At 48.2% G+C, this 24,710-nt stretch overlaps 1 protein-coding gene and 1 long non-coding RNA gene across 5 annotated transcripts in view; one reads left to right on the top strand and one right to left on the bottom strand.

The window, feature by feature from the left end:
- Positions 1-24,710, bottom strand: part of Plcl1 (phospholipase C-like 1) — a 261,560-nt gene that overhangs the window by 96,954 nt on the left and 139,896 nt on the right. Inside the window, exon 1 of one of the 4 annotated variants that reach the window (XM_013511996.1) lies at positions 23,747-24,283. The exons of the other annotated variants lie outside the window; for them this stretch is intronic. Within the exon in view, the coding sequence (XP_013367450.1) occupies positions 23,747-23,791 (45 nt within the window). The 5' untranslated portion in view covers positions 23,792-24,283. Of the gene's footprint in view, positions 1-23,746; positions 24,284-24,710 lie in introns of those variants that run through there. 4 annotated transcript variants of the gene reach the window in all.
- LOC102012046 lies at positions 558-16,554 on the top strand. Its single transcript, XR_259139.2, has 2 exons — positions 558-841; positions 16,292-16,554. It is a non-coding gene; the product is annotated as an uncharacterized LOC102012046 (long non-coding RNA).

The raw sequence follows: 24,710 nt of genomic DNA on the forward strand, positions 1-24,710 counted from the left end.
TCATCACCTGTAATTGATAAATATAAAACTTCATCCTTTCCTCTAATGCCACTGTTTCTAAATGAAGTAGACATGGTAATTCATAGCCAACTGATTATAACCCTGAAATGTTTTAAACTAAAATACTCAGTTCCACCAAAGATTCTGAAAAGAGCACCTAGGAGCTGAGCCAACCCAAATCACTACCTTCAACTTATTGTGTTAAAATCAAATCCTATTTTTCAAAAAGTTAGTAATGATGTAACCATAAAAGGAGAAACACATTTATGTATCGTTACGTTACTAAGGCAACTAAGGCATGAGATGTGGGATCGTACTCAAACAGGCTCTAAGGTGCCTTATCAAGGAAATGATATTTTAATGAAGCCGATCAATTCTGAGGCTTTAAATGGAAACGTAAAATAACACAACCCTGGAAATCTCAGGCTGGCCCCCGCCCCCCAGGAAGCCTGTGTTCTAGGCCAGGGGCTCACCATGCCTCCTGCTCCGCGAGCGACCGCGTGGTCACAGCCTGCGCCTGGAACCCCGCCTCTGTGACATAGGGACCATGTCGAGCCCTAGGTCACCCGAGCCCAGGCTGCAGCGTTCTCACCGTGAAACAGAGCAGCCAGAGCAGCTGCTGAGGAAAGGCCCGCAGCAAGGAGTGTGAGGCGGGCCCCTCCGCCGGTCACAGACGCACCCTAAATGAAAACCCTCATCGATGGCTGGCGTGTGGCTCGGGTGCACGCGCATTCGGTAACCACATCAGTGCCACTGAGAGGGGGGAAGTGTGACACACGCCACCCGTGCCTTTCCTGCGCACCAACCCGCTCTCATCCTCAAGAAAAGCCCTTCCTTACAGGTAAGAGGGAAAACCTCTCCCTTCGGGGGACAGCATGAGGCAGCCACACTGTCACCAGGCGGTCCTCACTGGTGGCCCAAGCTCAAGCCCAGCAAGGGCCCAGGGGACAGGGAGGAAGGACTGCTGGGGGGAGAGGGCTTCACAGCCTGCCTGGGCAGGGTGCTCCAGAGTCCTGACCCAGATGCCAGCCATGCCAGCCACCTGGGCAGACGCCCTTGTCCTCCTGACGAGAGGTCCGGCCAGAGCAACACGACGCGCCTGCCACAGGAGCAGTGAGGTCCAGGGCCAACAGGGCAGCCTGAGGGAAAGAGATCAAATGAGAAGGGGAGCGAGCGAGTGGGAGGGGGAAGGAAAGAAGGGACAAGGAAAAAGAGAACAGAGGGGAAAGGGGAACAACGCTTTGTCAATGGAAGCCATTCAGGAAATAGAGATTCCTGAGAACTATCTGAGAGGTAGAATGATTCCTTCTCTCTGCTACACTGAAAGTGAGACAAACCTTCCTACCCACGGTCAGAGCAAGGACTCTGAAGCCATCAGCAGTGCCACGCACACTCTCCCACGCACAGACACCCATGGCCAGGCCAGTACAACCAAGCCCGCCCCACGGAGGGGCACAAGACCTACAAAATGCTTCGCCCTTTAAATTAAAAAAAAAAACCCTAAGTAAAATCTCCATGATGAAGAAAATGTGGTGTTTACATGCCGTGGAGTGCTACTCTGCCATAAAGAAGGATACACTTGAGTCACGTGTAAGAAACTGTATGCACCTTGAGATCATGATGTTAAGTAAAATAAATCAAGTGCATAAGCTTAAATACACTACATGGTTTCTTACATGAGAAGCCCAAAGCACACACAAAGAGCAACACGAAAGCTAACAGGAAACAGGGAGCTGGGTCTCAGGCAGAGAAGGGAAAGCACGAAGAATGAAGACGCGCTATGAGCACCACCCGCTCCCCACGATGGATGTGGGCACCGTGGACTGCCAGCACGCACTAACAAACACACACTTTTAAAAGCCCCAATGAGACTAGGAACATTTTGCATTCAATACAGCAACTGACATTTTCCCATATACTATATCACCTTCAAGTCATTCCATGTTTTTGAGCGTAATTTTTTATTTCTAACTTTTGTTTAGAGGTCATTTTATATTTACAGGAAGACTGTAAAAATAGTTCAAAGTTTTCAATCCCTGCCCCCAGTGCTCCCTAAACTTTACATTTTACGTAATCATACCCAAGTTATCAAGTTAGGACAACTGAAGTAGAGCACTAGTGACTAAACCAGTAACATTATTTGGATTATACAGGTTATATTATTATGCTCTAATATATTTCCTCTTTCTGGGAATTTTTTAATTGACAAAAATTGTTTATATGTGTATACACAGACACACTCACACACATATGATACAATGTTTTGAACTAGGTACACATTCTGAGTCTGCTAATTGCACTGACTAACATGCACTACCTAACATAGTTATCTTTTTTGCGGTGGGAACATGTAAAATCTACTCTCTTAGAGATGTTCACGTATGCAGCACCTCACTACAAACACTGTGATATCACAGATCTTGGGAACTTGTTCCTCCTGTGACGCCCTGGGAGGAACAGTGCTGTGCATTCCTCCTCTTTGAAGCCGGCATGGTATTCCATTGTGTATATGTGTACCCCATTTTGAATATCCATTCACCCACTGATGGACTCAGGCTGATTCCACATCCTGGCTGTAGTGAACAGTGCTCCCTGAAAGCTGGGAGTGTCCATGTCTCTTTGACATGCTGAAACCAGACATTCTTTTGATGTCTAACCAGCAGCAGGATTGCTGCAACACTGGTGCATCTAGCTTCAATTTTGTAAGAACCCTCCGTAGCATCTTCACTCATTCACATTAGTACTGACACCTAGGGGAGTTCCATTTCCTCCATACGCTCAGCAAGGTTTGCTCCCTGCTGCCTCTCTGAGAGCAGCTATTGTAAGGAGTATGGAGTGGAACCTTACCGTACTTTCATCCTTGTTTCCTGACTATCCACGTTTCCTGATTATCTATGATTTCCTGATTATCTTTCACGTACCCTCTCTCAGTGGTCCACCAGTGATCCGAACGCCTTCTTTTGAATAATATTTGTTCAGATCCTTTCCCCATTTTAAAATCAGGTTATTTTCTTGCTAGTGAATTCTTTGAGTTTCTTAGATCCTTTGGATGGTTTTAAGTAAATGACCAAACTTTTTCCAGATTTATTTCTTTAAATTGTTAAACATGGTGATGGTACCAATTTGCAATCTGAAAATGAACCTTCAGCCCTGAGAGGCCGGCGCCTGACTTCGGCCCAGTCTCCCCGCATCACAAGGGAGCAGTCACAAGGATTCTGCTCAGCTGTTCTCACTCCCGCTCCAGCTCTGAATCATGTACAGCTCAGAGCGATCTCACCATCATCCAACTCTCCAGAGCGTGCCCACGATCAGAGGGCTCCGTAAGAGGAAGCCTGTGGACCTATTCCACAGAGCCAGCATGCCCCAGCCCGTGGCCCCTGACCCAGGAACTTAAAACATAATTTTTCAAAACTCTCTAATGCCAGCCTTGTAACCAAACTTACAAAGCAACAATTGATGACTGCATCACAAATACAATTTGCCTTGTTTTCCACTTGAACAAAACTTTCAGTCCAATGGCTTGAGAACAGGTTGCCTAAACAGTTCACTAATCACTGTCTTTAAGATTCTTGATCCTACATTTTTAAGATTTTCAGAAAGAAAAAAAATCCAAAGTGAGCCTCACCACTCCCCAGATACTCCATCTTGGGTTCTTGCTGTTGCCTAGGAGTTTTCCAGGCCCTCTACAGGGCAGGCAGAGACTTTACCTTAGGGGAGCGGTGGGGCATGGCCCCTTCCCCTCCTCTGTCTGCTTCCTGGCCATGAGGCTTGCAGCCTGCTGGCCATGAAGGTGCTGTGTGCTTTGCTGACCCTGCAGGCCTACAGGCAATGGACCAACCGTGGAGCAGAACCTCCAGAATCTGGGACACTGGTTCCTGAGGTTGGTATCACAGGGATTTGATCAGAGGGACACAGAACTGGCTAACATGTCCACTGGACACAGAACCCCGTGCACCACCGTTTCTCACAGACTTGTGCCCAAAATGAAAAGGTAAAATGCAAAATCACCCAAATGGTGTGGTCTGAGCAGGGGAAAGGACGCCACCGCCCATGGGACAGACTCAGATCGGGCCATCAGCTCATCTCCTTCCCACCCGGACACAGTGACTTCTGACGTGACCCTGGGTGCCCTGTGAGTCGAGCAGTCTGGGCACACGGCACTGCACTGTGAGGCCGGAAGAGGAGGTAGCAGGACCTTCAGGGGCCAGGACAGCGTCTGGTGCGCCGCCTTTCTGTAGAAGGCGAGGCAGTTATGGATACGTGCGTGTATGGATATCATACTTTTACATGTATGCATATGGTCACGTGTTTCTTTAGAGTTTTAAAAAAGTTAAACAAAATATTTTTTACAGTTGTATTTTTAAGTATGGGTACAAATGGATAAGAATGGATTCTCCAAGTGTTTTGTATCTTAATTTGTTTTGTATCTTAATTTTGGAACTATGTACAAATTATAGGTCATTAAAAAATGAAGAAAACTAAAGCAATCCCTAAAAATAAAACACTGAAACAAATGAACTTAATTGCACCGCAAGTTGAATTTAAAACATCTGATGTTATTAACCACACACTCAGTGGAAAATGTCCTAAGGACAAAGAGTCACAGGGAAGCAGGACCCCGTGCTGGGCGCCTCTTGTCTGTAGAACTGTCACTGGGAACTGTGTTAGAGCCTCCAGGAACAATGGAGCTAAGTTAACTAAGAGAACTCACTGATAAACAGTTTCTCATGAGGCCACAGAGAGGAGACCATCACGGAAAGCCTTTATCGCTCATGGTAACAGTCACCTGAGATGTGAAATAAGAATTGTAAAGTCTCGAGTGGCAAAGAGAGAATCTCTCGCACAGTCCCAAACAGCACACGGCTGTGCAAGTGTTCAGCCAGGGCTGCTCAGGGACTACACAGACACTTGCTTAAAAACCTGTCCCGGGTTACGATTTTTCCGAATAAAGTTCAGCATTTCGAACGACAGCATTACTCATAACGCATTAGGAACACTATTATTGGTCCCTGTTGCCAGAAGCAGGGATGCCCCAGAGCGGAGAAATCAGCAAGCCAGACAACACCACAGCATACCCACAGCTCCTCCCACACCCGTGTACCGTGTTAGGAAAATGCCAGGCCTCGGCTGGAAATCTCAGGATTACATAAAAGTACAGAAGGAGGATATCTCCTTTTTGTTTCCCTCCTCTTACTCCTTAACTATGAATGGAAGGCCTGCTGCGTGGAAGAGGCTTTCTTCTGCAGTAGGAAAGCACTCCGGGATGGAGCCGGAGCCGCTCCCCCAGGACGCACAAAGCCTCCAGATGCCCAGGGACAGAGGTGTGGCCACCCCGCTGGCCACCCTGGAGCTCCCTCCACCTCTCCTAAACCAGGTCTCCTGCCCAACCCCAGACTGAAGCCGATGGAGTAATTCCAGCCTCTCTTAGGAAAAGTCCATGTCTAAGCTGACCAGAACCCCAGGTGATGGCCCACACCACTGTCCTTTGAGAGGGCAAATCCGAGGCGCTGGGAACCGGCGGGATGGGCAGCCCACAAGGCAAGCCTCGATCATAATGAAGTACACTGTGCAACTTGGGCTCTGCGCGGATTGCCACGTGATCAGCACATCTGATTCCACGACTGCCCTCGTGACCTCGGAGGCGACTCTGTGACCCCATCTCTGCCGCCCCCTCCACACAGAGCTAGCCAAGTGAGCACAAGCAAAGAGCGTGCTCAAAACAAAAAAATATTTTTGTATTTTACTAATGTTTGTTTTCTTGAGGCAGGGCCTTGCTATATAGCCTAAGATTGCCTTAAACTCACTGTTAAGCCCAAGCTAGACTTAAACTTATAGTGATCCTCCTGCCTCAGCCTCCTCAGTGCTGGGATTACACATCTGTGCCACCATGCCCCGCTCCAAGCCACTGTACTTTTAAAAATTTTATCAGGTCATTCATAATCTAAGTTTATCCAAAGGGAAGTAAGCATACAGCACTCAGAGTGCGTTCCCCGGAGACCAGGGTCCTTAACATAACGGCCACTGTGTCGCCAATACTGAGTGAATTATTAACAAGGGCTAATCTACTTGTGCAAAAAGTATTCTCAGACAGGTCTTCAAAATCTTGGCTCCACTGTTAAACATCCTGCAATGATACTGTGCAGGAGTGCGAGCTCCATGCCCCTCCCAAACCCTGGTCATCAGGATACCGCTGCCCGCGCTGCCCGACACACGTCCACATAGGTTCCTGTTCGCTAACTTGGAACCTCCCGCACGCGTGGGACACAGCAACTTGATCCACCAGGGGCACTGCCTCTGGCCCGCTTGGTCAGTATCTACGATGAGGAAGTCCTTTCCCATCCAGAAACACAGTGACCTGTCACTCATGGGCATTAGCTTAACAGCCACAAAAGCATCAGAAACCATCACCAACAAGATTTACTACAAATCAACAAACCAAAGGACTAATAATTGCTTCCTGCTCTTTCAAATTGCCCTTTTAAATTGGGAAAAATTACTTTTTCTGTGGTTTTGTTTTTTGCTTTGCTAAATAATATATTCTTTTTATATTTACTTTCATGAATATCTCTCCCAGTGACACTCTGTACTCTGCTTTTGAGGTTGCCTTAAGCTCCTCTTTCAGCTCTGTAAAATGAACAAGATCATCACTAGAAGAAAGATAGACAGGTGAATGACAGATAGACAGACAGACAGACAGGAGCAGCAAAAGGGCCAGGATGCAACTACAATTTCCCCAAGGTCTCAGATTTGATGAAATAAAAGGGAAGCAGGCTGTTGGTAGCGGAGCAGAAATCAAATTTTCATTCATGTTACTTTCTTCCGATCCCTACGCGCCACGGGTAAAGCGGGCAATAAGTTCTGAAACAGTAAAACAAACCAGCTCAGAGAAGGCAATAAAGTGCACTCCACCTCCACCTCCACCACCAGGCAATCCTGTGCCGGGCTCAGGGCTTTTGGGAGCGGCAGTGGGCTGGGAGCAACCCACATTTTCAGAATGAAGGAAAGGAGAAGGAACTCGGTTGGCACAGGTAAAACACCCTTGCGCGCCCCCAGAGACTGGGGACCTTAACACAGCAGCTGCACTGTCGCCCACACGGAGTGCATTATTCACAGGGGCTAATCTACTTGTGCGTTTGAGCGGAGCCATGAATCCTTTATTTAGAACAAATGAAGCACTGGAGGGAAATGCAAGAATCACTTACACACGCGGTGCAGATGCTCTCCTAGGTCCCTTGCCAAAAACCCAGCATCGTTTATCATCAGCACAAAATCCGTCCGTGCTTACGATAATGACAACTAAAATAACAATAACCAGCACACCCTTTGGCTCACCTGGGCCTACCTTGGAGATGAGGACGCAACGCCAGGCGCATAGACTGCGATCACACAGACAGGACGCGGAGGACCCGGCGCCCACCACCCGAGCCTGGACAAAGCTCCTCACTCACAGACTGCAATAAACTCTGAGAATGTCCAGCCCTCCAAACACACATCACTTTCTTTCAAACCCAAAGTTTCTGACCTAAGAAGCAGAATCAATAACTAGCGCCTAGCTGCCTGAACAGCCACCCACTCGCAGTGACCGTCAGGTAGGGAGGCTCGTTATGAAGGGACAGGCCGCCGCGCTGCCAGTCACCAGTACGAAACACGCCGCAACTCTTTTCTGGATGCAGCCCCATCCACGTCTCTCTGACACAGCTGGGAGTGGTGACACGCAGGGCGAAGCACAGGACCAGGAGCAAGCGCGACACGGCGGCCACTCTCCACATTCTCACAGGCACAACTGGCCGCAAATAACAAGAGCCTACGAGAAGTGAGAGCTGCTCAGGCTGAAAAATGGTACGACGCTACTCCAAATCCCCACAGAGGTCACGCCACAGAAAGAGAAGTTCGATGCTCACACAAAACCTTGTTTTAATTTGCCTCAGCCATAAAGATGACACACAAAGCCCACGCCGGATGGTGCCAGCCCACTGCCTGGGGATACTGACTATCTCACGCATGCACGTGCCCACGCACGCGTCTGCCCCACTCGTCCACGGCCGGTCTGCGAGCACTCGCGCCTGCAGCCTGGGGCACTCTGGGCTGCGTGCCCCAGGTTTCTCACTGAGAGCTACACTGTGGCTGACACAACAGCAAGCCAGTCCCTAGTGTGACACTCGCAGTGTGGCTCGCAGACCAGGTAGAGGCCTGGGGTAAGATTTCCCCGGAAAGTGAGTCCCTGAAGTCTATTATGAGGGTTCAGCTGGAAACAAAGAAAACCTGCAGGGAAGATCAGCTGTCCTAACGAGGTGCTCACAATTAAAGGCTGGCGAGGACATCTTGCGGGTCACAGCGCTCAGAATCACAAACGGAGCCCCAATATCACTGATAAACCCAAAGCCAGGATTATTGCCCCAGACGGTGGAACAGGACGCCCTAGACACCCCATCCCCAACAGAGACAAGGGTTTAAAAAGGACAAACAGGCCAAAGACCTCACTTTACATCTAAGGACACTGGAACACAAGTTCCCAGGTGGCCTGGTGACCCCGTTCTCCCCCTGTTCTCTGATTGTAGTTCCAAAGAAAAACTACGGCATATGCAAGGACTGCAGCACCCCCAGGTAAGGAGGAACTTCCGTCCCTCCTGTACGAAGATGTCTGAGTCCAGGTTCTTCCGTATAAAACCCAGCATGGGCTGTTTTTTAGGTCCCTTCCCTGGGGTCTGAAGACTCCAGGCAGCCTGGGCAGCCTTCCTGCGCCCAGGTACGGGGCCACCACGAGCCCAAGGCTTCTGTGGGGCTTTGCTGCCTCTCTGTGAGCACAGCTGATTTCTCACAAACCTGTGTGAGTTCTAGCTCACAGACTCATGCAACCGGTAGAAAGTGTGCATTGAAAACCTGGGAAACTTCTCCAAAGACAGATGAACTATAAGTAAAATGGTAGAAAAGAGACCCTAAAGAAAGAAAGGGTTCTCACACAAAATAGACCTTAAGGCAAAAACTGTCACAAGAGATAAAGGACATCATATAAAAGGGTCAATTCTCCAGGAAGCTCTCACAATTATATATGTGCTTAGTGTCAGAGCACCCAATTATATGAAAAAATTGACAGAACTGAAGGAAAAACTAGAAAGTAATCCATTACTAGGAGGAAATTTCAATGCTCCACTTTCAGTTATGAGAGAACCAGACAGATCAGTAAGGAAGGAGAGGATCGGACCACTATTATAGGCCAACTGGACCTAACGGATAGAATCCTCCGCCAAGCAACAACAGAACACACGCTCCTCTCGAGCCTGCACATGAAACATTCCCTAAGACACTCCTCGTGTGAGGCCATGGGACAAGCCTCAACCGATTTAGGAAGATAGATATAATAGGAAATATCTTCTCCAACTCCAGTGAAATGAAACTAGAAATCAACAGCAAAATTCACTAATATATGGAAACTGAACAATGTGCTAGTGAAAAACCATGAGTATATGAAAAAATTACAAAATTTAGAATATGCCAAGGTGAAAACAAAATTAACTAATGAAGTAAGAATAATAGAAAAAGGTCCCAAAAAAATGCAAAAAAAAAAAAAAAAAAGAGGGGCTGGGGATTTAGTTCAGTGGCACAGCGCCTGCCTGGCAAGCGCAAGGTCATGGGTTTGATTCCCGGTACTGGAAAAAAAAAACAACAACAAAAAAAAAAAAACAGAAAAAAAAAAAAAGCAAGAATAATAGAAAAAAGCAAGTTCACAGCAGTAAACCTCTCATTTAAAAAGGTCAAAGGGCTTAAATCGGCAGCATAATTTTATACCTCAGGGAACTAAAAGAAGGAAACAAACTAATAGCAGAATAAAGGAAATAATAAAGATTCAAGTGGAGACAAATGAAAAAAGAACAAAAAAAATCAATGAGATCAAGTTACTATTTTGAAAAGATCACCAAAACTGACAAACTCTTAGCTAGACCAGTGAAGAAAGCAGTGAGATTTTATTGCTAAAGTGAGAAATGAAAGAGCAGACACTACAACTAATATAAAAATAAGTATTAAAACTATAATGTACTAATACTATGAATGAGTATGCATCAACTAATTAATCTTTAAAAATGGATAAATTTCTACAGATATTCAACCTATCAAGCTGAATTATGAAAAATAAAAATTCTGAATAAGCCTAATGAAATCAAAAGAATAACCAAAAACTTCCAACAAAGAAAAGCCAAGCGAGTTCACTGTACATGCCATCAAGTACTCCAAGACTGGCCACTGGTCCTTCTCAAACTAACCCACAGGAACAGAGGGGGAGAGAACACTCCCCCACACTCATTCCGTGAGACCATAATCACCTGGACACTGAAACCAAACCCGCACCCAGAAAGAAAACTGCAGAGTAATATCTCTGCTGAATACTGATGCAAATACCCTCAACTAACCAGGAATACGCCAGATGTAACAAGACATCGAAAGGACTGCGCACCATGACTACGTGGGATTTATGCCCGAAACACAAGAACGGTTCAGCCAGGCATGGTGGTGCATGCCTGTAACCCCAGCACGCCGGAGTGTTAAGCATCATTCAACTGCTAGCTCAAGTGCCTTAATCAGCACTCTTGATCTCAGTCACACTCTTGTCACTGGGACAAAATACACCCACAACTTAATGGAGGGATTTATTTTGGCTCACAGTTTCAGACCAGAGTGGGCTGGATCCACGGGAGAATAGCACGCTGGAAGGGTCTCGTGGAGGAGAGTGCCCATGTCATGGTGGGCAGGAAGCAGAGAGAGGAGCTGGGATGGAGATGCACCCCTCCAGGTCACATCCCAGGGGCTGTCTCTTCTGACCAGGCGCCTCTTATCAGCAGCTCATTCAGGTATGGATTCATCAACGGACTAACTTGCTGATGAGCACAGCACCCCCATGACGGATACCTCCCCAAAGCCCTGCCTCTAAACACAAGAGGCTTTAGGGGGACACTCTGGATCTAAGCCATAAGGCTCTTTCACAAGAGTGTGTAGTAAGCAACTGTTACATACAGGGGCTGTCACAGGGCAGAGATGATCCCCCTTCTCATCAGAAAAGGTACAGTCTGGGTGGAGGAAACACCTGCTGGTTGCTGGAAGCATGACTGTCACCAAGCTCCCCTGTCCCCAGCCTCCTGCAGCAGCCCCCAGCTGTAACACTCCCTCCTCCAGAGCTGTTCGGCTTCACTTCCTCACTCTTCACCCAGCTTCCCAGCCTGGGCTCCCCTGACCACGCCCACGCCTGTCACACAACTCTAGGCACCATTGCTTTCCATCCTGTCATCAACACAATGAACCCAAACCACCTGCAGGTTCCACAGCCATGGGTTCACACAACCCTACATCAAAATTAGGTGAGGAAAATCTTGTGCCTATACCAAGCATCTGTGAAGTTTTTCCTTGTCATTAGTCCCTAAATATATGGTGTAACAACTATTTACATGCTATTCTTTTTGCTTTGGGTATTTTAAGTAGTCTACAAATGATTTAAAGTGTATATGGGAGAGCTGGAGATACAGCTCAGTGGCACAAGCACCAGCCTGGCAAGTGCAAGGTCCTGAGTTCAAGTCCTAGTACCAAAAAGAAAAGTATATATGGGGGGTTTACATGAGTTACATGCAAATACCGTACCATTTATATGAGGGTTGGAACAGCCACAGATTTGGGTATATGTGGGAGCCCTAGAACCATCCCCCAGAGACAGCAAGGACAATGGTATTTTATGTCTTTAATGCCTGCCTCCCCCTCAAGATTAGAATCTCCCTGTGGAATGAACTGCAGGATGTAGAAGCATCTCACAGTTACTTTCCTCATCACTGGGACACAACACTCAACACCTACAAGTTAAAGGAGGAGAGGTTTATTTTGGCTCACAGTTTATAGAGGTTTCAGTCCAGAGTCAGCTGGCTCCATGGCAGAAGAGCATGACAGAGGAGAAGCAGTCCACAGCAGGGCATCAGGAAGCAAAGTGAGATCAAGGGAGGAGGAGGAAGGAGACACCTTTATAAACCACACCCTGGTGACCACATCCTCCAGCCACACCTCCTCTCCCAACATCACATTTAGCTATAAACTCACCAGTGGACCAATCCACCAATGAGTATCACCCCCATGATCCAGTCACTACCCAAAGCCCCACCTATGAGCGCATGAGGGTTTGGGAGACATCTAGCTATATACCATAGTGGGTGGGAAATCAGGAAAGAACGCCCTTTGAGCTGCGAGAATTCTTGGAATGAGAACAAAGTGCAGTTTCCATCTCAGCCCCTCAAGGAGACCCTTCCTTCCCCACAGCCAGAGTGGTGTGTTCCCAAGGGCTAGAGAACACATTCAAAACTAGCACAAGAAGGTGTTTTCATCTCAGCAATCTAGTGGTGAATTTGCCCTCATTTCCCACCCCCACAGCCACTACCCATGCAGGGATGGAGTTAGCACCTCCTTCCCCAACCACTCAGTACCAGAAGCCCTGAAGTGACACCATGGTGAAGAGAGGGAGGGCAGAAGGAAGGGATGTTTGATAAGAAAAGCATTTGGAGCCGTGCGAGGTGGCGCACACCTGTAATCCTAGCACTCGGGAGACTGAGGCAGGAGGATTGCTGCGAGTTTGAGGCCAGCCTGGGCTACAGAGTGAGCTCAAGGCCAGCCTGAACTGCATACTAACACCCTGCCTCAAAAAGCCAAAAAAAAAAAAAAAAATTTGAAATTCACCTCCCTATCTTGCCTTGTCTGAATATTTTATTTTCACTTAGCTATCTTAGGAATTGAAAGCTAGAAAATGACTATTTCTAGACGTGTTAATGGCCTCATGACTTCCTTTCATGTTCTGCTGCAGGAGCTAAATTAGCAATAAGCACTTCTATATTCATTGGCCAAGTTGTACCTTTATAAGAATGTGAAATTGGAAACAACTTAAATTTGAAATAATCAGTCTGATCGGGCAAATCTATTCTCATTTGAGAAAGCTCTTGTTCAAAACAATGCAGATGTTGATGCCAACCAGCAATGTTACATATTCCATTTCTTTGTATATGAGACCAAAATATATAAACCTGGGTTTGTACACAAACCTGGATACCTGGGTTTTAATGTTGGAGTATTTTTCTAAGAACCTAGTCTTTCTAGTATTTTAGTTTAATTACCTCCCCCCCACACACAAATGTGTGACAACAGTCATCTCACTCTTAGATTTACCATCTAAACATAGCATTTTGGGTTTTATAAAGAATACAGACTGTTAAATTCTTTACTTCTGTCAAAGCCATAAAGATTCTTCAACTAAATCTGTCATGGACTAGACTTGGACACATACTCCATGGTTAAGTTAGCCAGAGGTTCTTATGAATTAATGCTGGAAGAGAGCCTAAGTAATATCAGTAGGACACACAGATGCAATAAAGACATCCTTTCAAACAGTACCCTCCAGTGACAAATTCATTCGGAACATTTTAATCAGTTAAATGCTCCCTGGCATGAGTACATGTGCAGGATCCATCGAGGAATGGACTAACTAATCCACTAAACTTCCTTTTCACTCTCCTCGATCTTTCCTGAAAGAAAAAAAGAAGCGTAATATAAATGAATGAAGTGCTCAATTTAAAATCTACTGAGTTTCCACAAAAGGCTAGCTACCAAGCAAAACATTTATAGAAATAAGAAAAGCTCCCAGACTTGCTTTTTTTAAAGATGCCAAATATATTACATTGCAGCCTTGAATAATGCTGAAAGTTTAATTTAACTTACAAAAATACAGCAGTGAAATGACAGTGTAGTTCTAGTTTTTAATTACCCTGTAAGTAGATTAATTCCTTAGAACAAGAATTTCTGGTCTTGTGCATGCATTGACTAATATTAATCACTTCACTGCCAGAAAAGCATCACACATATAAATTAAGCCAGAGACTAGGTTAAGTCCTTTTTAATAGGTTCTCAAATTAGGATCTTTACTTTTGTGCCTGAGGTGAAAAAACAACCACTTCAAATCACCAGAAACCCAAACCTCTGCAACCACAGCACCTTATAACGGGTCCATCTCTGGTTCAGAATCTTTATGGAAATATTTGTCCAGAGAAGGTGCAATAGGAAGTCATTTGCACAGGTCATGTATTCTTCTATGAAGAACATAGATTCTTCTGCAAACCACTCAGATGATGACTGTGGGGTCAAATAAGCACTCAGAGGAAATTATTTCTAAGAGTAGAAGGTGGATGTGGTGAAATACATACCTCTTCTGTTTTGAGCAGATGATCTAAGAGCTAGAAACAAGAATGTAAATTCCTGGCTATCACTTCCCAAATTGCACTGAATACCCAGAATGTGTAAAAGATCCCAGCAAGTAACTCCAAGATACAGCCGTCTCAAGAAGCGTTATTCTGCCTGGGTTCCATGAGGGGTGTCTTATCCCACAGTTTGCCCATGAGCACAGAGCTGCTTAGACCTGCCTGCAGCTCCCAGGGAGGACTCCTTCCTGCCCAACACTAGCTGAATCAACATAGGCTGAGTTGGCACAAAGTGGCAATCTGGGCCTCTGGCTAAAGATGTAAAGAAGCACAAAAATTTGTGAGTATGCTGGTTTACATTAACATTAGATGTCTTCTGTTTTTTTTTAACCCCACTTTACACTTTAATTCAAAATCATGGCCACTAAAATTTTCTGACTTAGATGATTCTGTGCAATTCATGTAGCATCTACATTAAACAAAGGGCATCTAAGTCTAGTAGGTGAGCCATAGATGCGTCTCTCCCTAGGAACTGATGGGAGCTTAGGTCACACAGAAGGCTGGGAATTCTGAAGGTGACAGCAAAGTGGCTCCTCTCAGAATGGTGATGGCGAAAAGTTCAACACGGCACATGGTGGAGAATCAACAACCAGAAGAGATGCTGAGCTACTTGCTCAGAACAGATATTGCCAGCAGTGCCCTATAGCACCTGCCAGCTCAGTACAGACCCAGCAAGCACAGACAGGCTCCAAGGGTCCCAGACACACGCCAAAGGATAGGGCACTCTAGCCGTGGTACTTCTACCCATTTCAGACTTCCTGAAGACATGCAGTTCCCTTTTTCTAGTCCATATGGGCATGACTCTACCACAACAGGCTTTGGCCCACAGGCTAAGGCAGCAGCGTGAGGCTTTGTTTCACTAAAAACATAACAAAAATAGAATGCTGACCAAAGAGAAAACCAGACACCCATTTTTTATATGAATGAAATCATATTTTTGTAGAACCCTACTATGAATATAACAGAATTTTATAGATATTCAAATATATTCCATTTGCAAAAGTGTAATAAATCAGTACAATCACCCGAAAAGTATCTGTATCTAGTAATGTTGTTATGGCTTTTGTCTAGATGTCCCCCTAAAGCCTCATGAAGCCAGTACTAGGTGGGGCTTTTTCAGACTTGGCTGAATCTAGAGTGTGTGATTACTAAGCCAATCCACTGACTGGTTTGGCACTGCCCTAATTCTGGTAGCCTGGATATAATACAAGTGACCGAAAGAGGCTTGTCTTGCCCTCTGCTTGCTTTTGCTGTCTTCTGCTCACTGTTTGGACTGTTTCTCTTCTGTGATGCCCCTGTGCCATGTGCCAACCTGCCTACCACCCAGTTGATTACGGACTGAAACCTCCACAAACTGTGAGCTGACTAAACCTTTCTTCCTTCCTTCAACTTTGGGTGCCAGGTATTTTGTCTCAGCAATGAGAAAAGTAACTAAAGTAAACATCAGACAAACATATTCCCTTATCACCCAGCAATTTAGTGCAAGGCACAAGTGTAAAAATGCACACATGTGCTCCTGAAAGGCACGTGTAGGAAAGCTCACAGCAGCGCTATTCACAAAAACCAGAAATGCAAAACAACCTACAAGCCCATCAGCTGAAAAAGGGACACAGAAGTTGTGGATTATCTGTGCAACAAAATAGTCTAGAGCTACAACTACATGACCCAAAATGCATCAACCTCCCAAACCATGGGGCCTGAGGAGTCCAAACATGAAAGGGACAGTGTGTAGGATTCCACACAAAATAAGTTCCAAAGCAGGAAAATCCATTGCCTCAGAAGTCAGGCCCCTGTCCCTGCAGGGAGGAAGTGACAGGAAGGTGCCAGGGGTCACCGCAGAGGCTCTGTGTGGTCACACAGTGTGGTCACTTTGGGAAAATGTGTGTGGTTTACATCAGTGCTGTGTGTGGCTTTCTCTGTGTGTGTGTTAGACTTCAACAGAAATCTTATATTACAATAACCGAAAAAACTAAAGAACTCTCTTGACAAGTGATGCCACAATGATGATTCCTTGTTTCCAGGGCCCTTCCCACCACAGCTCCAAGGAAAGCACAGCCCTGCACGGCACACGGATTGTACAGCAGTATCTCCACTTACAGGAAGGGCACCAACATCTCATACTTCATGGAAAGCACCTCGCTTCCTCCTCCAAATAACCCCGTGAAGAGACTATTCTTCCTCTATAATGCAGCTTCACAGCTGGTCAACTCAAAGACCATGCTCCAAACCTCACAGCTACCTTCAAAGACCACTTTTCCCCCAATAAAATTCACTGGAGAAACCTGAGCTATTTAATCTTTCACAGCTGAGTTAATAACGAGCCTAACTACCTAAGTGTTGCCACCCAATCATCTTTCCATCCAATTGAGTTTGGAGAACAGAACTGACTCGGCTTTACGCACCACCCCTCACACCTGTGGTCTGGAGTGACTACCCCTGTGAGTGGTGTTAGAGGCATCTTCAGTCGATGTAATTAAATGAGAAGACTGCACTGGGGACAAGCTCCCTCTTTAAAGTTTGCATAACATAGCATCTGGCACATAGCAAGCTCCCCGTAAGCAACTGGTTATGCTCATTCGTATCATAGCAGGGTAACAGGCACCGACCAGCTGTAGGTTCCATGAGACTAAGATCTTCGCTCAGCTTTCATCACTGTATACAGATCATGGACTAGCTCAGTGCCCAGAGCCTAATAAATATTTATTTTCTAGTGAATGGACACTCACAGTTCGTGCACATGGAATGGTTCCTTTCAGTAAAAGTCTCCAAGATGAAAATGGAAAGCAACGAGCGACAGCCGGTTATTGCCCGGCTCACCAGTGCTGCGACCTCAGCTAGGTCTCTCAGCTTCTGTGGACGACAGTTCCTCCCTGATCACATGAGGTCTGAAGGAAGGTGACTCCGATGGTCCCTCCAAGCGTCTTGGGCCTCCGTGGTCATACCCAAGACCTCACACAGACACCCTAAAGCCAAGCCACTCCGAGAAGCGACCCAGGCCCCTCAGCAGTGCCGTTCCAGACCCAGGCTCACTCGGTCAGGGGAGAGAGAGTATTGCTGGGGGAAATAAATTCCGCTCATGTTTTCTTCTAAAATCCCCAACTCAGCAGACCTCTCTGCAACCAAGAGGCTCTACGGGTGCAAAGGCCCTGACCTGGGCAAAGCTGAGCCTCCATCCTGCACACCCTGGGATGCACAGGACCGAGGCTCAGCTCACCTGGAACGCACTATGGGTGTACAATGAAAACCAGGGTACTTCCAGTAGGATCGGCCCGCTAATGCTGAGAGATCAACAGTTGTGGGAGACAATTATTTGGATAATTTTACAATGAAAACAGCAATTCATACATTTAATAATTTCCTGCAAACAAATCCAATTACCAACTTGTTGGGCCTTCTAACTATGTGTGGCTGAATTACCTTATGGATCTACATCTGTTTGCTCTCTCAAACTCACACACTATATGGAGGCTCCCATACACACACACACACACACACACACACAGGGAAGGGAGAGGGGTTTCGGGTTCCATCCAGTCCCTACAGCCACACCTATACACGCAAAATCCATGTCCTCACCCCTTCTTTCCAGGTCTGCCAGGAGAAAGGAACAGACTGGGTGTGTCTTTCTTGTAGGTGTCCTTTAGGACTGCGATGCCCCATACATCTAATCTCTGAAATTCTGTACAGTTGAAATATCAAATTATACCTCTGCACCTATCCATGTCTCCAAATTGAGGAGTCCTGGGCTATAAATCACACCTACAGGTCGGACTAACACAGCCAACACCGCTTACTTAATCCTCTTCTGTCACAGACATACAAAAGGGACACTGACTGTCAGGGGACAGAGAGAACCATTTAGGTGTGCAACAGCTAACACACAGCTACGAGGTCCTGATGGTACGTGGCCCACTACTACCAAACTGCCCCGGTGCGGACTCTCTCCTCCGCAGGGACTGCCCCACACCTACAGGCCAGTGGGTTCAGTGCTAGCAGTTTGCGCCCCACACGGCCTCAGCAACCAGCTGGTACCAGCTGCCCTCCCCGCCAGTGCCCTTCCTGGCCCTGCTCTGTGCCCCACGAAGTGACCTTCCCAGCCCTGTCCCCCTGCTTCTCTTGGGGCCCTGCCAACGGGCAGGACCCGCTGACCAGAGAAAGACGGGACTGTTTCCCGATCTCTCCCCGCCAGGGCACGTCTCAAAGAAGCCGCAGCTCCCGGAGGACGGCCCTCATCACAGCTCTCGCCCGCTCTAACGACTGCCACCATCCTTGGCCTCTGCTGGCCCCAGGGCAGCCTGGCTCCTTTCTGGGGCCAGTCCCTTGGTGATTCACCGCCATTTGTTCAATACTTCTCTGTGTGACAGAGGGCAAGGAGACAGAAGTACGGGCTGAGCACCAGGGGCGCCTGGTGACAGAGGAGGGTCGGGACCAAGTCGGGCTTCCTGTAAGTCACCAGAGGGGCTGTGCAGCCAGCTTCCCTGCCAGGCTTAGCCAAGGGACAGAACAGCTCTTTGGGCCCGGTGTCATCCACAGTCCTGGCTTCCCACACTGCCACAGCAACAGGAGGTCTCGGGACAGGAGGAGGAGTTTAGGGGACGATGGATGTGCTCTGTGTAAAAGGGTGGAGACCAGGAAGTGACAAGCTACCCTTCACATCTCAGACATCTATGAAAGCGTCACTGCCTCCCTACACACACACACACACACACACACACACACACGTGCGTGCACATGCGCAAGCCCATGATGAAGTCTCCAGGGAACCTAGCATCAGCTAAGAAGCTGCGGTTAGTGGACATGAGCATGTCTGACCCAGAACAAGCTCATGCTACAGGCGGCCCTTTTCGCTACACAGGGCTTCAGCGCTGGATGGCAGCACCACCCGTCACTTCTAGGAACCAGAGGCAATTCGGGTGACCGTGGGAAACCACTCGGCTGAGTGTCCACCAGGCCTGGAGAAGGCAGTGATGGTGGCCCAGGTGGACAGCACATACACGGGACACGGTGCAATGCTGCTTGACCTGCTGGTCCCCTCCCTCGCCACAGGAGCACACAGCTCCCCGCAAAGGGTTCTCCGCTCGCTGGGCACACGAAGCCACGCTGAAGGCTCCTGTCGTCCTGCCCCTCCCTGCTCCTCTCCTCTCTCCACGCAGACAGACCCTCCTCCGTGCACTAATGCGACCCCAACAGCGTTAAGATGGTCTTAAAAGTGACCCCTGATACTCTGGTTTCTCTTCAGATCGTATAAATCTTTCACCTCTTACTGAAAGTGACCCCGTCCTCCCTCCCTGAAATTTGGGTTGCCTCGCTAGTAATTACAGAGGTTAGAAAAACAGGATGCGCTGCAGCTTGCGTTCTAGTAACTACCGATTTGTTCAGCTGATTATTTCTCTTCGGGAGGGGTGTTATTTTTCTTTCTTTCTGTATTATGTAACCCTGAAAATAGCAGGCTCACCAAGGAAATTTTGCAAAAGAAAACTGCTGTGCATGCACCTGGTCCTGACCAGCAACTTTTTAGCAAACTTCATGTTTTACAGCAGCTTTAGGTTTACAGAAAAATTCTTAGATCCTCTCTAGGAACAAAGTTCTTAGATCCTTTCTCCCAAGGCCCAGTTTCCTTCATCACAAATGCGCTGTCCTTTCGGGGGTACAGCATCATGATGAGCCAGTGTCGACAGAGTCAAGTTCTGTGTTTACCGCAGGTTGCTTTATGTGGCACGGTTCTTCAGGCTTTGACCAAGACAGGACGCAACTCTCCCACCATGCCAGGGTAGTGCTCAGAATGGCTCCACTGCCCCGAACATGCCCAGGCTTTCCTGTCTGTGCCTGCTGCCATCTGTGTCCCTCCACCCACCACGGACATACTCTAGTCCTTCTACTGCCCCTACCATTTTCCAGAACACCATCTCTAATGTAGAATTAGAGAGTATGATGGCATTTGTTTCCTCCATGTCTTCTGCATGGATGTAAACTTTCAGCTCCCTTGAGTGAACACCCAGGAGCACGGCTGCTGGCCACATGGTAGGGCCACATTCCAGACCCAGCGTCCAGGTGCTGAGGACGAGCGGGCTGCATGGCCCCACAGAGAGAGCATCTTCCCAGCAAATTACTGGGGTGGGACCGTCGGAAATCACCGAGCCCAGCTCCCCATCTGCAAACGGCCGCATGGTGGTCTACTGAGAGATGCGTGTGCATGTGCCCGAGACACACGGCTGGTATCGAGGGCACTCAGCACGTGATAGCGCTTAGGGTCGTCACGCCGCCGGCTCACTGCTGCAGGTCCACACTCATCATGGGCAAAGGCAGGTTTCTCTCGGTGTAAAAGAGAAAACTCCCGCTCAGTCTTACTCTCCTGCTCACCCGCCATTCAGTTCTCCTCTAATTTTCCTCTTCCCGATTTCCTCTTAAAGGCAGCTCACACCCTCCATCGCACTCACTCTTTCCCCCATGGCAACGAGGTCTTCTGCCCCACATCGTTTCCCAATCCCACCAACACTTCCCCTTGCTCATCCTATTTAACTCCTCAGCCATAATTAACGGTTGTAATTTGAACTCCTCTCTTCTTGGCTCCCGTGACGACATTCTCCCAATTCCTCACTCACCTCTCCAGCCACTCCCTCCCGGCCTCTCTGCAGCCGTTCCTCAGCCCTCTGAGCTCAGCGTGCGTTCTGCTGGATGGCCCCACCCAAATCCTCAGCTTCTACCCACTGCAGGACCTGCGTCTTCCTAACGTCCCTTCATGGTCTGGAAACCATGCACCTGCTGGCCGACACCCCAAACTCCTCAGGGCTCCCCACCTCTTCCATCCTGCCTCCCGTTCTGGTCCCTTACCCAGTCCCCTCACCCTATGCAACTTTTGCTCTCTTAAGGTGACCGTTTTCCATGTGGACACGGGGCTCCTACAAGAGTTTCCCAGGAGCCATGTGTGTAAGATGGCAGCAAAGGGCACAGCAGGCAGAGACGCAGACACAAGGCAGAGCCAGGCGTGCACCAAGCGATTCGTCCCTGCACACCAGGCACCCAAGTCGTGGATCTCAAATCTCTGCCTCAGCAAAATCACCTCTGTCCCATGCCCTGGACAAGGCTGGCACTGGGGGTGCTGGCAGCAGACGTTGCCTTTCATTTCACTCTCCAGTGCCTGGCATAATGCCTGGCATGGGGCACCCTGTCTTGCTACTTCCAGAAGTGTGGGAGAAAGGCAGGGAAGGACACAAAGGCGTGAGATCCTCTTAGGAGATGGATAGTGGAGAGAGGGTGGGCTCCACCTCAAGTGGTAGTGTGCGAAATCACATTAGTGCCGCAGACGGGGTTGACGTCGTAGGAGAAAACAAAGCAAAATGACAACACGTCTGCACCAGACAGGACACAGCTGGCATTTTAATTCATTACACTCATGGGTGCATGTCACAGTTTAAGGCTTCAGAATTCCAGGAAACATACTTCAAACCTGCAAATTACAGGACAGATGTGGGGAGAATGCCTCAAGATGTCACAAGGAATCACGGCTTGATCCCTTGTTTCTGGATGCAGATGACGAGATCCTCTTTCCGCACTGGTTTCTTTGCCAAGTTAAAATTTAAAAAGGTTCCCAAAACACACCTGCTTCAAGAGTCACATCTGCCCCAGGGTCCTCAGTGTCCCCCAAAGGCCAAGGCCAGGAGTCACGTTCATAGGGAGCTGTTCAGAGGTGGGCTTGGAGAGGGTCAGGTCACAGTGGGTTGTAATCTTCCAGGGCAGTGTGAGCCCGGACCCCTCTCTGCTCTCTTTTGCTGTGGGCCATGAGATGCCCCTCACCACAGGCCCACGAGCAATAAGACTGCCCAAGAGCCTGGATTCCCAAACCTGTGAGCCAAGATGAGCCTTTTCTTTCCCTAAGCTCATTACCTCGGGTATTTGTGAGGGAGAGCGCTGTCTAACATCATCTATGAGAAAGCGAAAGGCTTGAAGCTTATTCTAAAATAGATTCAGAAATCAGGACTTTACTATTAAAGCAGGTTTCAGAGTATAATCAGATGAGGCATGAGGGGCTGGGGATTTAGCTCAGCGGCAAAGCGCCTGCCTGGCAAGCGCAAGATCGTGAGGTCGGTTCCCGGTACCAGAGAAAAACCAAAAAAAAAAAAAACAGATGAGGCATGAAATTATTTGATCCAAGAAAGATACTTTATTGAGCTTACCTACACCCAAAGGAGATGGTGTAGTATGAACTTTACCTTTTGTTTAGGCACACCTTACCCAATTATGAAATATTTTCATTAATTTAGGCTTTAGCTATCTGAAGTTAAGTAATACATGAATAATTTTATGGAAATCATGAGTTATTCTAATCGGCCAATGTTTCTACCCTGGAAAAGCTTCCAAGAAAGTTTATCTTACATCCCCAAACAGAAAGCGACCTCAAACAGAAAGCAGTCCTGCCACCCAAGCCCTCACCCCATGACTTCACAAACTCACAGGGACATGGACGGGGCTTATGCCTACAACAGGGTGTTAAACACAGTCCATCTCTGCCTAGTCCTGGGCCGCTGATGGTCAGCTCCAGGAGTTGTGAGACCATGGCGCCAGGCATCCTCGTTTCATCTCTTACCCACTCTCCGCAGCACACTCAGGGCACAAGCAGCAAGGAGGTGGAGAGCAAGGAGACCTGCACAAAGCTACGGGGTGGGCGCCCACAGCACAGCGGGGTGGAAGGCAGGGAAAGGGCGGTGCTCACCCCCGGTGCGCTGGCTGGCTCCTATCTCTCCAGGCCCTGCCATCAGCCCTGTTCCTGCCCCTGGGGCCCACAACCCTAGGTGTCCCCCACCCACCACACTCTTGTAAACAGTCCCTCCGCTGACTTCTCTGCAGGCCGTGTTCTCCCCAGACCCTGACCCAGAGCTCACAGGGCCACTACAGCACCACTCAGCTCAGGTCCTCTCTGGGAATGCTGGCCCTCAGCAACAAGAACACCAGTGACTAAGTGGAGAAGGGACAGGGGATTTCTCTGGAGAGGAGGCATCTCCAGAGAAAATCTACACAGCCAACAAACGCAGGAAAGGCACGGGATACCACAGCCACTAGGGAAATGCAAACGGAAACCCAGGGGCATGTTGTTCCATGCTTTATGACTGCTGAGCTGCGCCATGCAGGAGCTGAGAAGATCTGTGACATGCCCTGTGCAAGCTATGGTCCCAAACTGTCACGGATCCAGCCTAGCCTGCACGCCCCCGCTCAAGGGTACACAGAGCGACGGGGTGGGGGGCAAGGGGAGAGCTCCTCCTCCTTCTGCCTTGTGCCGTGTCCTGGCTGCTGCTGCTGCTGCTGTTCTCGTTGTTCCACGCTGGGGACTGGTCGAGCCTGCCCACACTGGAGGACAAACTTCCACACCAAATCCACCAACTCAAACGCCAGTCCCATCCCGAGTTGCCCTCAGACACACACAGAAGCAACGTTCAGTCTGAACCCCCCACAGCCACCCGCATCGACACACAGGAACTCACCTTCACCCCTTCCAGACTTGCTCCATTCTTGGACAGTAAACTCATCCTGGAACACTGCAAATTCTGCGGACAACTTTGTAAAAACTCTCCATTTCTACCTACACTTTAAGTCATAATTTCCCCCAAAGTCGTATCTTCACATTTGTCTCTTTAGAGGAACATTTTCCAAATCTCTTCCTTGGAAAATGTAATACAAGTTATGAATTCCCAGTTATATTTGGCTGGAATTATTTTCCTTTTGTTCTAAAATGCACACTGCAACATCCACAATAAATATTCCTAGTGCACTACTTCAACGGCATGTTTAAAATGCTGTGGGTCCCTGCAACTGCTGACTCATAACCCCAAGGATGACAACGGAAACCATACTCAATCTCTGTACCTACTCTTCTTACCCACCAAGTGAGCGCATTTCCACAAGCAAATAAAGTAGCACCGACTGAGCCGCTTAGCGCATCTATTGAAACAGTACTTCACTGCCCAGAATGAGGTGACTGAGGGGGAACCTGTAACGTGAGGGACTCGGAGGGAGGGCAAAGTAAAGTGCGGCTCACAGGTACGCACAGGGACTGCAAGTAAAGCCAACACTGCTCTGACCGGCATCAAGTCACCAAGCTCCATTACGAACTTCATTGACCACCATTCCTGCCCCAAAGCTGCACAGCAAGAGTCAACATGGAAACTCTGCAAAACACGAATTCCTGCCCTGGGAGTCAGGCCCCCCCAATGCAGCACCCACCCCCCCTGTCCTGCTCTCCCTGCTGGCCTGAAGTCACACCCTCCGACACTCCGTCCCTCAGCTTCTCTTCCACACAGGCCTCGGCCTAACAGGAGGCCCTCGTGACTTCTGCTTCCACAGCTGAAAGACTCAGTGTTGAAGTCTTCACAAAACTGCACCCTCTACGCAGCTCCTCCATCCCCACGGTACAGGGATATGTGTTTTCCCAACTGAAACCTACAATCA

Source organism: Chinchilla lanigera, unplaced genomic scaffold (assembly GCF_000276665.1).
Source record: "Chinchilla lanigera isolate Chin_1 unplaced genomic scaffold, ChiLan1.0 scaffold00002, whole genome shotgun sequence".
Lineage (NCBI taxonomy): Eukaryota > Metazoa > Chordata > Mammalia > Rodentia > Chinchillidae > Chinchilla > Chinchilla lanigera.